Genomic DNA, 16,159 nt, shown 5'->3' on the forward strand with positions numbered 1-16,159 from the left:
AATGTGACTTAGCCTTTTTAAAACAAGTTGTTTTTTCGTTTTGTTTAGAATTTTATTAGAATTATTCATTCTTTAAGGCTGTCACGCCCTGACCATAGAGAGCCTTTTATATTCTCTATTTTGGTTAAGTCGGGGTGTGACTGGGGGGGTGTTTCTATCTAGGTTGTCGAGTTCTATGTTGGCCTGGTATGGTTCCCAATCAGAGGCAGCTGTTTATCGTTGTCTCTGATTGGGGATCATATTTAGGCAGCCATTTCCCCACTGTTTTTTTGTGGGATCTTGTTTATGTGTGAGTGCCTGTGAGCACTGCAGTAGCGTCACGTTTCATTTGATTCATTTATTGTTTTTTTGTGTTCGGTTCTCTGAAAATAAAAAGATGTCGAACCGATTCCACGCTGCGCTTTGGTCTGAGTATGATTACAACGACGATTGTGACAATAGGCCTTATCTATAACGAACGTAATCTTTCTTAATGGCAATGTTTGGCATGTCAATGCTCAACCATAATGCAATTTACAGTAGACCTAGACCCTATATCAGTGTGAATGCTTCTGAAGCCATGCAATCACTTAAAACACTGTGGACTGCAAATGGGTTCAAGTTAACCTATTTACCAAAGATGGGATAGGTCTACATTTTGTTATTTCGTTCCTGTAAGCCATTTAACAAACTATAATGGACTAATAGGCAATACAGGCAATACATAAAAGACGGTAAATACACAATCTGAAGCAACCAGATATTTAGACATGGAGCACGATCTGATTGGCCAGTGAGTGGACAAGCCTCGACACACCAACAACTTATTTGTCCATCAAAATTCAGCCCTTTCACACCAATGCCAGCAAGTGCGCCGATAACTGTGATAGTGAAAATAGCAAAACTATTTCTGACACGCCCCTGAACCTATAGCGCTACCACCTGCTCTGAGATTTACCACTGTGTTAATTTAGTTCAAATAGAGCCCTTAGAATGAAGCAATGTATTTTTCAAGTTTTAAGTTTTAATGGCACATGCACAAGTACAGTGCAATGCCTTTCTTGCAAACTCAAAACCCAACAATGCAATAATGCAATTGGGCATGCATTCTGTGGATTACTACAGTAGTATTGTTATTGGGACGTAGTCAGTTTGGCGGGAGGGAGGGTTTGGCTATTGATGGGCCTTCATCCCTTCTGTCAAAGCTATATGACAGTGCCAGGCTGTTGGTTGGTTGGGCCAGCTTTTTTACTTTGTTTGTCACCCACCAGGGTCCAGGTTGTGTTTTCTGAGAGGAGAGGAGTGGAATGGAGGAGAGGAGTGGTCAGTAGGAGGAAGAGTCCTGGTTCTTCTCAACCCCTGGAATACAGAGTGGTCAGGGAAGCGAGGGCGGGTGAAGAGAGAAGGAGGAATGGAGTGAGGGAGGGAAGATGTGGGTCGTGTTGGACGAAGCAGAGCACGCTGCGGGAGAGAGCAACTCTCATTCTGGATTCGTATTACTTTTTTACTGCTTTCTTTATTTCATGACAAGCTGAAATTCTTTTTGTAGGTTTATGCCTCCCAGTTATCTTCTGACAAAAGAGTAATCTCTCTTCAAATGATAGGGTTGAGAAAATTGTACAGTCTCCTTTTTAGGCTATCGGCAAGACATGTAAACACTATGTAAGACCCCAGAGAGAGAGAGTGGCTTGGGAGGGTGAGGAGACAAACAAAGCCCCCCCCCCCCCCCCCCACACACACACACACACACACACACACACACACACACACACACACACACACACACACACACACACACACACAGAGTAGTACACATGCTGTATATGTAGCTACTGCAGGTAATCAGACGCTATCGTTTTCTTACTATGGACAATAGTACTACTCTCTCCATCCTCTCTTTCTGTATTAAAACTCTGATTAATTTAAGTGTGATAGCGATATCAATTCCACTTCAGGGACATTTGTTTTTGTTTACTAACAAAACGATGCTGTGCTCTGGTTTTAAACACAGCAACACCCATACCCATTCATCATACCCATTAATTCTGTTCTAGACAGAGTACATGGTGATCTGGGCCAGGGAATGGTGGGACAGGGACAAACCTCTACCTTATCTCCCACCTCCAGACAGCAGTGATTGGGACTGAGACGCCCCCCCTGTCCCCCCAGTCCCAGTTGACCTGGCTCACCCATGCTTCTTGTTTTCTTTGTGTTAATAAAGTGGTCAGATAAGACCTGGCTTTCATGTCATTACAAGCTCTGAGAACAACGCCCCCTCGCTCTCTGCTCCACATTAAATGAACAAAATATGCAAATGGTTTTTTCCACTGTTCCTTTAGAAAGAGGGCTGGGAAAGAATTAAGCAGGAGGAGAAGATGGAGATGGAAGAATTTGTCTGATATTATTAAATATGTTTTATTTTTATATATATAAGCGACTTGGGCATAAGAAAGCGCCAGTGCACGGTTTATTGTTTTGTAGCTTTTTATTTGGACTCACCAATGGTCTGATTGGTTGCACACTAGACTGAACTGGAGCTCACAGAGACAGAATACTCTGTGTGTGTGTTTGTAAACCAGCGCAGACAGAATAATACAACCGACTGCCTGCCCCGTGGATGGCGTTGCGTGTCATTACTGATTGTTCACTACTTCTGATTCATTACTGCTCCTGCAGCCATGGCTAAAAGAGCAGAAACAAATCAAACCTTCGCCTTCCGGGTCTGACCCTGAGAGGAGAAGGGACGGAGAGGGAGAAGAGAAAGAGAGAGGGGGAATATGAGAAAGAGATGAAGAGAAGGAGAGGGGGAGAGAAAGAGACAAAGAGTGAGCAGTAATGAGAGAGATAGAGGGAAGAAGGGATCAAGATCAAAAGAGGAGGGAGGGTAGGATAGAGAGAGTGAGTGAGAGGGGAAGAGAGAGAGGAGTTAAAGAGAGCAAGGGAGCTTTGTAAGTGCATCATGCTCTGATAACAGTAGAAGAATAAGGCCAGGGCTCCCTAGTCCATTCTCTTTGTGTGCTGTGTGGTAGACAGGCTTTTAGCATTAGCTGTTCCCTCCAACAAAGTAGTTTACTACCCTGCTACTGTACCCTCTGGGCCTCACGCAGACAGAATATGGGTGTGTGTGTGTGTGTGTGTGTGTGTGTGTGTGTGTGTGTGTGTGTGTGTGTGTGTGTGTGTGTGTGTGTGTGTGTGTGTGTGTGTGTGTGTGTGTGTGTCTGTGTGTGTGTGTGTGTGTGTGTGTGTGTGTGTGTGGTGTGTGTGTGTGTGTGTGTGTGTGTGTGTGTGTGTGTGTGTCTGCTACCCTGCTACAGTACCCTCTGGGCTTGACAGCACCATTGTTATGGTATGACTTCCATGGCCCAGACTCTGGATAAGGAAGAGGGTCTGATTTCTGAGGCTGCCTGTCCAGCTCTTTTGTACTCCACATAAAGAGGGAACGAAAGGGGAAGAAGGAAAAAGAACGATAGAAAGGAAAGAGAACTGGGTATCTAAGACAAATGGATGGGTTATTTTGAGTCTGCATCTACATCCCAAATGACACCCTATTCCCCTTTATAGTGCACTACTTTTGACCAGGGCCAATAGGGAAACCCATAGGGCTCTGGTCAAAAGAAGTGCACTATTTAGAAAATAGGGTGTCATTTGGAATACACACAGAGCCTCTGATAATTGGGCTAAGGGCATTCTAATGCCTCAATAAATGGGTATGATGTGACCTTTTAATGAGATTATACCAGGGAAGGCACTTGTGGTGCAATTATTCCCCCCTGCTTTTCACAATGGTGATCCCCTCCATCCCTCCACCCTTTTAATCTTTTTCCTCTCTCTCTCTCTCTCTCTCTCTCTCTCTCTCTCTCTCTCTCTCGCTCTCTCTCTATATATATGTATCTCCCCGTATCTTTCTCTCTATTTCTCTATCTTCCCATCTTTTTTTCTCTCTGCCTCTCTCTCTCTCTCTCTTTCTTTTTTGTCATCATTCCATATCCTCAGCGTCTGTTCTTATTATGATGTCACTCTGGAACCTGCCAGTGGCCAGTGGCTGGGGGCAGCCATTACCCTGATGCCTGTAGTTCTGCCTCGGTCTGTGACAGTCTGCATCCCAAATGGTACCCAATTGCCTATTGCCAGACTGACAGAGGCATTGATAGAGGCTCATCAAAACATAGAGGAGCTGGGAGAAATACAGTATTAGGGATAGTTAACTGGGGAGGGCAGGGGAAAAGGGAGGGGGATGCTGTACAGTAATTGTGATTAGAAGTAATTAGACTGGTTTTATAGGATGGCATGTAAGCAGAGATAATACTCACACAGGGCATCATTTACTGTAGGGTGTTTGCATTGAACTAGCCTATTTGCATTGAACTAGCCTTTTTTATATTTTACTGGTAGTTAACTAGTTAGGACTTGAATCTGGTAAGAAATGTCAATAATGAATCAGAATCAAATGAGACATTCCCTCTCATCCCCTACTGAAAAAATATATCATTTGATTATGTGTCTGTTGATTAGATCTTGTTTGGAAATTCAAAACTACTGTAGTAACATAATATTGGACTGCATATCCATGTTTGATGTTATTTTATATAATGACTTGCTTTATCAAAGATGTGCTCTGTAAAGTCAAAGATGTCCAACAAAGCCAGAATTACAATGAGTGACACCAGTAGGCCAGTCTTTGTTAAGACTGTAGGTTTATAATAATATATCACCATCATATGTTAAGCATATTTTCTGCTAGATATGAAATACAAGGATATGTAATTACTAGACACAGTTCTTCTTATCTCTCTCCCACTCCCCTCCCTCAGTAATTTTTAGTTACATTTAAATTCATTCGGGTGTTTTATCAGTGGTATCATAGTGCTGACTATGGTAAAGTGGCACAAAATCAAATTAAGCTCACTTAAGAAATATATATATTTTTTTATTGCAATGACTTTTAAAAACTTTATTCGGAAAGTTACATTAATTTCATGGCCTTTTACTGAAGTCCATGTCAAGTTAAAATGATAAAAGGAAATAAACAGGACTGCCCATTTAGTTTTGGAGATGGAGGAAATGTCAATCAAGTTTGTGTGTGCATAATATGTGTCTAGTCTAAATGAACTCCATAAAATACCAACCAAAGCTTCTCAGTAAGATGTGTCTGTGTCTGCATTCACCATGCACTTATGTGTACTTATTGACAATGGCTAAAGAAACCATTTCAATTGGAAATAAGCTGTAGCCACACACATTATGTTGAATCATTTCAAAGTAGCAAGTGGTTTACATGTTATTTAATTGCATGTTTGATAATGAAGGTCATTCCAATATATTGGTTAGGAAATAAAACAAAATATTATAACTCAATGTGAATGTTTAGCTGACAAGTATTTAATTTAGACTTCACTGATATGGACCCTTAACAATTGTGTCCTTATTTAGATAATAAAGAATATATTTTCTTTGTAAAATATGGGCTTCAGTCCGATTGCAGATTTAGACAGCCAATTCATTCTAGACTCTTGACTCAACGACATTCCGGAGGAGTTATTGAATACAATTATTTCTCTATTTTCCCTCTGCGAGTTTAGTCTGCCGTTGAGAAATATTGTTGGTTAGTGAATGATTATAAATACTCTTTTCATTACACCAAATGAAAACCTGTGACTCTGAACTCATTAGAGCACTAACCAAACTTCAACTAAATGAATCCACTTCCTTCTAGAAGTAGTTCTGTGCAACGATGAATCTTCAGAATCTTTTTGAGTATTTAAGTTTTTTGGGCTAAAGCCACAAAGGGGCTGTCTCAGAGAGTAACCAAAGTAGTAAAAAGTGTTCAAATATCCTAAATATCCTAAAGACTTACAGTATTAATGTGTGTGTGTGTGTGTGTGGGGGGGGGGGGGGGGGTATGCGTCTTTGTGTGCACGTGTACATACAGTATGTATGTGTGTGTGTGTGTGTTTCTGACAGTCTATGTGTTTCAAATCAAATCTAACTTTATTTGCCACATGCGCTGAATACAACAAGTGTAGACTTTAACGTGAAATGCTTACTTCCAAGCCCGTAACCAACGGTGCAATTCAAAAAGAAGAAAATATTTACCAAGTAGGCGAAAATAAAAAGTAATAATAAAAAGTAACACAATAAGAATAACAATAACGAGGCTATATACAGGGGGCACCGGTACCGAGTCAGTGTGCAGGGGTACAGGCTAGTTGAAGTAATCTGTACATGTAGGTGGGGGCGAAGTGACTATGCACAGGTAACAAACAAACAGCGAGTAGTAAAAGAGGGGTGGGGGTCAATGTACATTTTCCGGTGGCGATTTTTATGAATTGTTCAGCAGTCTAATGGCTTGGGGGTAAAAGCTGTTGAGGAGCCTTTTGGTCCAAGACTTGGCACTCCAGTACCCCTTGCCGTGCGGTAGCAGAGAAAACAGTCTATAATGATGGTGTTGGAGTTGTGCCTGGCCGTGCAGTCATGAGTGAACAGGGAGTACAGGAGGGAAGTGAGCACGCACCCCTGAGGGGCCCCCATTTTGAGGATCAGCGTGGCAGATGTGTTGTTGCCTACTCTTACCACCTGGGGGCGGACCGTCAGCAAGTGCAGGATCCAGTTGCAGAGGGAGGTGTTTAGTCCCAGAGTCCTTAGCTTAGTAATGCGCTTCATGGGCACTATGGTGTTGAAGGCTGAGCTGTAGTCAATGAACAGCATTCTCACATAGATGTTCCTTTTGTCCAGGTGAGAAAGGGCAGTGTGGAGTGCAATTGAGATTGTGTCATCTGTCGATCTGTTGGTGCGGTATGCGAATTGGAGTGGGTCTAGGGTGTCCAGTAGGATGCTGTTGATGTGAGCCATGACCATCCTTTCAAAGCACTTCATGGCTACCGACGTGAGTGCCACGGGGCGGTAATCATTTAGGCAGGTTACCTTCGCTCTCTTGGGCACAGGGACTATGGTGGTCTGCTTGAAACATATAGGTATTACAGACTTGGTCAGGGAGAGGATGAAAATGTCAGTGAAGACACTTGACAGATGCTTTGAGTACACATCCTGGTAATCCGTCTCGCCCAGCGGCTTTGTGAATGTTGACCTGTTTAAAGGTTTGGTTCACAAGGCTACCGAGAGCGTTATCACACAGTCATCCAGAACAGCTGGTGCTCTTGTGCATGCTTCAGTGTTGCTTGCCTCGAAGCGAGCATAAATGGCATTTAGCTCGTCTGGTAGGCTCGCGTCACTGGGCAGCTCGCGTCTGGGTTTCCCTTTGTAGTCCGTAATAGTTTTCAAGCCCTGCCATATCTGACAAGCGTCAGAGCCGGTGTAGTAGGATTTCATCTTAATCCTGTATTGACGCTTTGCTTGTTTGATGGTTCGTCTGAGGGCATAGCGGGATTTCTTATAAGCGTCTGGATTAGTCTCCCGCTCCTTGAAAGCGGCAGCTCTAGCCTTTAGCTCGATGCAGATGTTGCCTGTAATCCATGGCGTCTGGTTGGGATATGTACATACAGTCACTGTGGGGACGACGTCATCGATGCACTGATTGATGAAGCCGATGACTGAGGTGGTGTATTCCTCAATGCGATTGGACGAATCCCGGAACATATTCCAGTCTGTGCTAACAAAACAGTCCTGTAGTGTAGCATCCGCGTCATCTGATCACTTCCATATTGAGCGAGTCACTGGTACTTCCTGCTTTAGTTTTTGCATGTAAGCAGGAATCAGGAGGATAGAATTATAGTCAGATTTGCGAAATGGAGGGCGGGGGAGAGCTTTGTATGCATCTCTGTGTGTGGAGTAAAGGTGGTCTAGGATTTTCTTTCCCTTGTTGCACATGTGACATGCTGGTAAAAATGTGGTAAAACTGATTTAAGTTTGCCTGCATTAAAGTCCCCGGCCACTAGGAGCGCCGCTTCTGGGTGAGCATTTTCTTCTTTGCTTATGACCTTATAGAGTTGGCTGAGAGCGGTCTTAGTGCCAGCTTCGCTTTGTGGTGGTAAAGTCTTTCTGTCTGTCTGTGTGCCTGTCCATCTGTGTGCCTGTCCGTCTGTGTGTCTATCCGGCTGTGTGCCTGTCCGTCTGTCTGTGTGCCTGTCTGTCTGTGTGCCTGTCTGTCTGTGTGCCTGTCTATCTGTGTGCCTGTCTATCTGTGTGCCTGTCCGTCTGTGTGCCTGTCCGTCTGTGTGCCTGTCCGTCTGTGTGCCTGTCCGTCTGAGTGCCTGTCTGTCTGTGTTTCTGTCTGTCTGTGTGCCTGTCTGTCTGTGTGCCCGTCCATCTATGTGTCTGTGGAACAGTGAGTCTCTCTATTGCACAGCTAAGATCTTATAGAAACCATAAAGACAGTCAGTCTATTAACCCTACAGTGTATTCTGTGTTCCTCCATGTTCACTGCACGTCACAAGACATTAATTTCCCCCCCATCTACCTGAGGCGGCGACTGACGAGCGAATCTGTCCCCAGCCATAAAAACCCTCTTTAGTGTGGGTGAAAGCACTGGGCCGCCTGAAAAGGTCAACGAACAATACAGAAGAAGGAGAGGTGGAAGAGACAGGTTGAAATCGTCTCTGGTTTGTACTCATGCCAAGATGGTTGAGTTAGACTCAGGCAATCCTGATCCTATGAGCTATGCCCCTCCCCTATGGCTCCTCACATAGGACTGCTACGAGGAATTCCAGAAGTGCATTCTTAATCCTCAAAACCCGTGGTGATTTCAAATATTTGTGATATATTAGCGATATATTAGTGCTGGCGATATTACTGTGCCAACGTAGATGTCCTATTTTATACCGAGATTGTAAAAGAATTTGTATGTTGATGTTGTGTGGAGAGACGGACCAAGGCACAGCGTACTCTGAGTTCCACATATTTATTTCGTGAAACTTTACAAACAACCAAAAGAAACAAACAACAAACCGTGACGACAGAGATGCTACATGCACTTACTCAAAATAAGATCTCACAAAACACAGTGGGGAAATGGCTGCCTAAATATGATCCCCAATCAGAGACAACGATAAACAGCTGCCTCTGATTGGGAACCATACCAGGCCAACATAGAAAAAACAACCTAGATAACCCACCTTGTTCACACCCTGACCTAACCAACATAGAGAATAAAAGGCTCTCTATGGTCAGGGCGTAACAGTACCCCCCCCCCCCAAAGGTGCGGACTCAGGCCGCAAAACCTGACTCTATAGGGGAGGGTCTGGGTGGGCATCTAGCGTCGGTGGCGGCTCCGGTGCGGGGCGAAGTACCCACTCCGCTCGTGGCTCCAGCCATGGAGCTGAGTTGGCCGCCATGCCTGGACTGGGCACCGGCACAGAGGAAGGCTCTGGCCTTGGAGCGGGACTGGACACCATGCCTGGACTGGGCATCGGCGCAGAGGAGGGCTCCGGCCTGTGGACCGGTGCAGAGGAGGGCTCCAGCCTGTGGACCGTCGCAGGAGGCTCCGTACTGTGGACCGTCGCAGGAGGCTCCAGACTGTGGACCGTCGCAGGAGGTTCCGGACTGTGGACCATCGCAGGAGGTTCCGGACTGTGGACGTCTCAGGAGGTTCCGGACTGTGGACCGTCTCAGGAGGTTCCGGACTGTGGACCGTCTCAGAAGGTTCCGGACTGTGGACCGTCTCTGGAGGTTCTGGACCGTGGACCGTCTCTGGAGGTTCTGGACCGTGGACCGTCTCTGGAGGTTCCGGACTGTGAACCATCTCTGGAGGTTCTGGACTGTGGACCGTCTCTGGACTGGAACCTGTCGCCGGAAGTTCTGGACTTGGGACCATCGTCAGAAGCTCTGGACTGTGAAATGTTGCCCGGAAGCTCTGGACTGGAAACTGTAGCCGGAAGCTCTGGACTGGAACTGTCGCCGGAAGCTCGGTTATGATATCGTTTAGGACCTTGAGCGTGGCTGAGGTGCACCCATGACCAGCTCGGAAACCAGATTGCATAGCGACGAAGGTACTGTGGGATTCGAAATGATCGGTGATCTGTTTGTTAACTTGGCTTTCAAAGACTTTAGAAAGGCAGGGTAGGATAGATATAGGTCTGTAACAGTTTGGGTCTAGAGTGTCTACACCTTTGAAGAGGGGGATGACTGCAGCAGCTTTCCAATCTTTAGGGATCTCAGACGATACGAAAGAGGTTGAACAGGCTAGTAATAGGGGTTGCAACAATTGTGGCGGATAATTTTAGAAAGAGAGGGTCCAGATTGTCTAGCCTGGCTGATTTGTAGGGGTCCAGATTTTGCAGCTCTTTCAGGACATCAGCTATCTGGATTTGGGTTGAAGGAGAAATGTGGAGGCTTGGGCAAGTTGCTGTGGGGAGTGCAGAGCTGTTGACCGGGGTAGGGGTAGCCAGGTGGAAAGCATGGCCAGCCAAAGATAAATGCTTATTGAAATTGTTGATTATCGTAGATTTATCGGTGGTGACAGTGTTTCCTAGCCTCAGTGCAGTGGGCAGCTTGGAGGAGGTGCTCTTATTCTCCATGGACTTTACAGTGTCCCAGAACATTTGGGAGTTTATTCTACAGGATGCAAATGTCTGTTTGAAAAAGCTAGCCTTTGCTTTCATAACTGCCTGTGTATATTGGTTCCTCACGTGACTTGTATCTGCTTTGTAACTGGACAATATAGCAGCTATCGAGCGACATCATGTGTTTGCTAACAGACCATGTGACTTGTATCTGCTCTGTGATTGGACTATGCAGACGGCAATGCTTAATGGGATGTACATAGGCTGCGGTTCAAACTCATAATAGACACACCCTGGTCCACTTACCCTCGCCTTATGCCCTTGTGGGATCCCCGTCGGCGTCTAGGAGTGTGGTCCAAATGATTAGCCAAGCAAGGGAAGTTAGCAACATAAGCGCCTCAGCCCTCATTTTTAGTCGAGTTTGCGAGTGTACAATTATGTTCACTCCGGGGGCCTGAAACTCCCCATCATTCAATTTGCAACTATTGTACATCCGCTAAGAAAAGTCAGCAAAAACTTAAAAACAACATCAATGGAGAAGTCAACATACAAGTGTAAGTAAAAACGAATGCAAATAAGTTAGAAATTGTGTTACTAATGCACATGACGACACAAACACGTCTTGTAAAAAGTAAATATGTTTTTGTTTGGTTATCTTTTGGAAATTGTAGAAATAAAACTGTTTCCTTCTTCAGAAGTTAATTCATTTGCTAGCTATCATACAGTAGGTGTCACGACTTCCGCCGAAGTCGGTCCTTCTCCTTGTGCGGGCGGCGTTCGGTGGTCGACGTCACCGGCTTTCTAGCCACCGCCGATCCACTTTTCATTTTCCATTTGTTCTGTCTTTGTCTTACACACCTGGCTTCACTCAACCAATTACTTGTTTATTACTTAACCCTCTGTTCCCGATGTTGTGTTTGTGAGTGATTGTTTATTGTAATTCGGTCCGTCTTTGTGGGCTCGTGATGTTACTTTGTATATTTGTATTTTTGAGTAAAGTACGTTGATTACTCATTTCTGCTGTCCTGCGCCTGACTCTCTACACCAGCTACACACAGGACCTTACAGACCTGGTGTTGTTCTACTCATATCTGCTGTCCTGCGCCTGACTCTCTACACCAGCTACACACAGGACCCTTACAGACCTGGTGTTGTTCTACTCATATCTGCTGTCCTGCGCCTGACTCTCTACACCAGCTACACACAGGACCTTTACAGACCTGGTGTTGTTCTACTCATTTCTGCTGTCCTGCGCCTGACTCTCTACACCAGCTACACACAGGACCCTTACAGACCTGGTGTTGTTCTACTCATATCTGCTGTCCTGCGCCTGACTCTCTACACCAGCTACACACAGGACCCTTACAGACCTGGTGTTGTTCTACTCATATCTGCTGTCCTGCGCCTGACTCTCTACACCAGCTACACACAGGACCCTTTCAGTAGGTGTATATTAATAATTATATATTTAATATAAGTAGACATGCACTCATAATTGACTGTAGCACATATAAAGCACCCACAAGCTACCGGTGGCTGAAAACACAATCATCGCGAGATGAATGAGTGACGAATTTCCGGCCAAGGGTGGTCCATTTAAAAATCATTCCTTCCTCCCTCGGCCCTTGCCCTGCAAGTGTATACTCGTCAGACGTCATTATACGTCATCAGAAGTGTCCACTTCATTTGAGGGCTGAGGGGATAGGGTGTGTCTTTTAAGTGTTTGGACCGCAGCCACAGTGTTGTACCCCTGACGTTTTTTCATATACCACAGTTTTTTTTCAAATGATTTGTAATATTTTGTATGAACGGTTCACCCCGTTCAGGGACGCGGCCTGTTGCAGCCCTATACAAGGCAAGGGCTGCATTCCAAACACGTGAAAGACACACCCTCTCCGCTCAACCCTCAAATTAAGTGGACACTTCTGATGACGCATCATGACGTACGATGAGTTGACGCTTGCATTTCCCAGAAATTCGTCCCAATCGAAAATTACAATGGATAAGTGTGATGTCAAGGAAATTTGTATGCACTAGCAAACGTTTCCAAAAGCTAACCAAACAAAAACATTATTACTTTTATGATACGTGTTTGTGCCGTCATGTGCATTAGTAGCACAATTTCAAACTTATTTACATTAATTTTTAATTACACTTGTATGTTCAGTTCTCCATATTGATGTTGGTTTTAAGTTTTGGCTGACTTTTTTTAGTGGATGTACAATCATTGTGAATTGAATTATGGGGCGTTTCAGGCCCCGGAGTGAACAGAATTGTACACTCACAAACTCAGAGGGCTGAGGAGGGCTGAGGGGCTTACGTTGCCAACTTCCCTTGCTTGGCTAATTGATTGGATCTATGGCAAAGATGGCCGCGGGGATTCCCCCAAGGGCATAAGGCGAGGGAAAGTGGAGGAGGGTGTGTCTTTTATATGTTTGAAACGCAGGCAAGCTCCTTCCCCATTACTCAAGCCCCTTCCCTTGTCTTAGACCCTGCCCCTATAAATTAGTCCCCTCCCCCAAAGGCTCTTTGAATGAGAACTGTCATGGCAGAGAGTGGGTAATATGTTAATATTATATCTTATACATCTTATATTATAAGAATACAGTGAAAATGTTTGCCGTTGCAGGCAAACATTGATGATCATTGAGTCTCCCTTCATGATGTTTGTCCAGAGGATAGACATTAATCCTTAGAGGAACTGATATCACAGGAAGTGACATTGCCGTTCCAATATTTCAATCGTTATGTCAATTAATGGGATCTTAAGAACAAATATCCTCTGGATTCACTTTACTGTTACATTTATTTAGAGTAGACCATTTTGCAACACAATCTCCAAAGAAACTTGGCCATAACTGCAGCAACAGAGATATGTCATGGCTGGCCCTTTTAATTATGGCGTGTGGGGCCATCTGTGGTGCCATCTGTAGATTATGGAATGTGTTGCTATTTTAATTAGAGTATATTTTGCGTATGTCAGCTGTCAGTCAAATGCGCAAAAGTTTAAGCGAAACTAACCTAGACGGTTGAAATTAGGAATTTATTCAGACATTTTGGCATTAGGGTAAAGTTGATTCATTCCGAGATTTAGGATTTAGGGTTAAGTTTAGGCATTGATTCCAAGTGGATAAGGTAAGTGTTAAGGTTTGGAATATGGTTAAAACAAAAAAAATACAAAACAAGCGCCTAGCACTGGGATTGAACCCATTCGTGTTGCCCCTAGTGGACAGTAGGAAATTGTCATGGAAATAAAATGCCACCCCATGCCATAGTTTCACCATTTAAAATTTGCCTAAATATGCCAGAATTCACCAGAATTTGTCCTGACATTTACATTTGCTGTCTTGACTTACTTCAGTGAAAGCTACAGGTGTTAATAGGTAACAAAACATTTTCATTTCCTGGTTACAGTAACCTGTATGACAAACGCTGTCACCTATAACGAGACATGTTAAATAATTCACCTGACTTGGATCGTCTGTAGCCTTTGTCAAAGCCTTTTTAGCAGTTCAAATGTTGTGAATTCAAGACCCCCAAGCGTTGACATTTAAAGTCTTCTCAACCAGACAGTCATCGTTCTCCTGACATGTTGACATTTGAAAGGATACTGTCTCGAAAACCAGATGATATTATCATGAGAAAGAAGCACAGTATATATATATATATATATATATATATATATATATATATATATATATATATATAGTATATAGTAATATATATGACACACTAACCAACAAAACAACATAATTTCATACACCATTTAAAATAGCCCAATATTTAACCTCAACATCAACCTTTCCTGACAACACTTTGCCTTCTTGGTCATTTCAAGTACAGGTACATTCAGACTATGGTAGAGATCACTGTGAGCAGAGAAGATGCTAGATAGGTAATAAGGCGTGGGTGTCTTACCTGTGGGATAGCGCTCTATGACAGGTAGGTCATCCACCTGTAGTGTGGCGTTACCGCCACTCCGCGTAAACTTCACTATATGGTACTTTCCATCATTTACAAACTTTGCTGTCTCCTCGATATTTATGTCGTCCGTTCCAACATTAAATATAACTGCAATGTTTCCTTTTTCCTGTTGAGACAAAGAAGAAAGAGCAGAGAAAGTTTAGAGATGAGAAGGAAGAGTATTTTGTATATTCCAAAGCAGGTGTTTGGTTGCTTCATAAAGAATAGCAAGGTGTAAGAGTCAGTGTGTTTGTGTAGTGATGATGATGCTGACCACATTTAGGCGGTGCCACTCAACCTTAGATACCATCTGATTAAGTTTACATAATGAAAGGATATAGTAATCTAATCAAATCTAAGTCTTTACAAAGAAGTACATCTCAAAATAATGCAGCCTGACTCCATTTCCTTGTCAATATAAATGTAGTTATCAGTTCTAATCAAGTGATACAACAACGTCCACAATCAATATGTATTTCTGTTTAGCCACTGAAATCAGGTTCCAACCAAACAATACAAATATGAGTAGGCTACATATTGACTAGATAATGCAAGTTAATTCAGTAGGGTGAGCAATGTTTTCCCCAAAAGTCTATGTTTTAAGGCTCCCGAGTGACGCAGCGGTCTAAGGCACTGCATCTCAGTGCTAGAGGTGTCACTACAGACCCTGGTTTGATCCTGGGCTGTATCACAACCGGCCGTGACCTGGGGTCTCATAGGGCGGTGCACAACTGGTCTAGCGTCGTCCGGGTTAGGGGAGGGTTTGGCTGGGGTGGGCCGTCATTGTAATATAAGAATTTGTTCTTTACCGACTTGCCTAGTTAAATAAAGGTTAAATAAAATAAATAAATAAATATGTATAATAAACTAAGTTGTCCATGGTGTGTATTTTTTACTAAACCACCTCTGTTATTTAATGAGCGACAAGATTCAATGACACTCAGAATTTTTTTTTACTGACAATTCTTCCACCTACTCTTTTCATATCAACATTAGTACTTTGCCTTTGGGATAATGAGAGAGACCATCTGTGTATTGCTGTGGGCCCCAAAGCACAGTTTAAAACGCTCCTTATCTGTTTAACCAGTGCTTTAGAATCCAATGAGAAGGTGAGAATCTAATTTCAGGGCAGATTGTATGTGGCATTCAGATCCTGAGTAAATCGCAAAATGGTACTGATTCAATCAGCGTTTCACATCAAACAGGAATTTAATGATCAAATAATTAAAAAAATATGTTCACTAATGTCTGTCTGTTCCATGTCCCCTACACAGGTCAGGCAGTCTCTCTCTCAAGTTCATGTCTTATTATTTGTCATATGTACAGGATACACATGGTATACACCGTCCAATGAAATGCAGGGTCAATGCAACAACAATTAGAAATAATAAAAGATAAGAATACAAACATAAAGTAAATGGCTCAGTAAAGTAAAAGTTATCTTTCTCACTCCCCCTCTCCATCTCTCTTTCTGAGCTGGTACTGTATGTAGGGAGCAGTTGGTTGGAGGATCAACCCTACAGTGCAGTATAGCAGTATACTGCATGAGATTATCCAGTCAGCATAGCCTCTCTCTCTCTATCTTTCTCAGCCCATCTATCTCTCCTTCGCTCTCTCTGTCTATCCCTCCCTCCTTCTCTCTCTCTGCCACCTCCCTCTAACACAGAGTAAGTAGTGAGCACATCCCACAGCCAAAAGCTACTTCTAGCTACCCCAATTAAAAACATTTGTAGTGTGTCACACCAGATTACGGAAACTAGGAC

At 43.6% G+C, this 16,159-nt stretch overlaps 1 protein-coding gene across 22 annotated transcripts in view; it reads right to left on the bottom strand.

The window, feature by feature from the left end:
* LOC106589744 (neurexin-1a) overlaps window positions 1-16,159 on the bottom strand; it is a 517,413-nt gene that overhangs the window by 92,856 nt on the left and 408,398 nt on the right. For all 22 annotated transcript variants that reach the window (XM_045709960.2, XM_014180042.3, XM_014180038.3 and 19 more), the window contains one exon: window positions 14,352-14,523. In XM_045709960.2, coding sequence (XP_045565916.1) covers window positions 14,352-14,523 — 172 coding nt within the window. The remainder of the gene's footprint in view (window positions 1-14,351; window positions 14,524-16,159) is intronic.

Source organism: Salmo salar, chromosome 28 (genome assembly GCF_965601325.2).
Source record: "Salmo salar chromosome 28, fSalSal1, whole genome shotgun sequence".
NCBI lineage: Eukaryota > Metazoa > Chordata > Actinopteri > Salmoniformes > Salmonidae > Salmo > Salmo salar.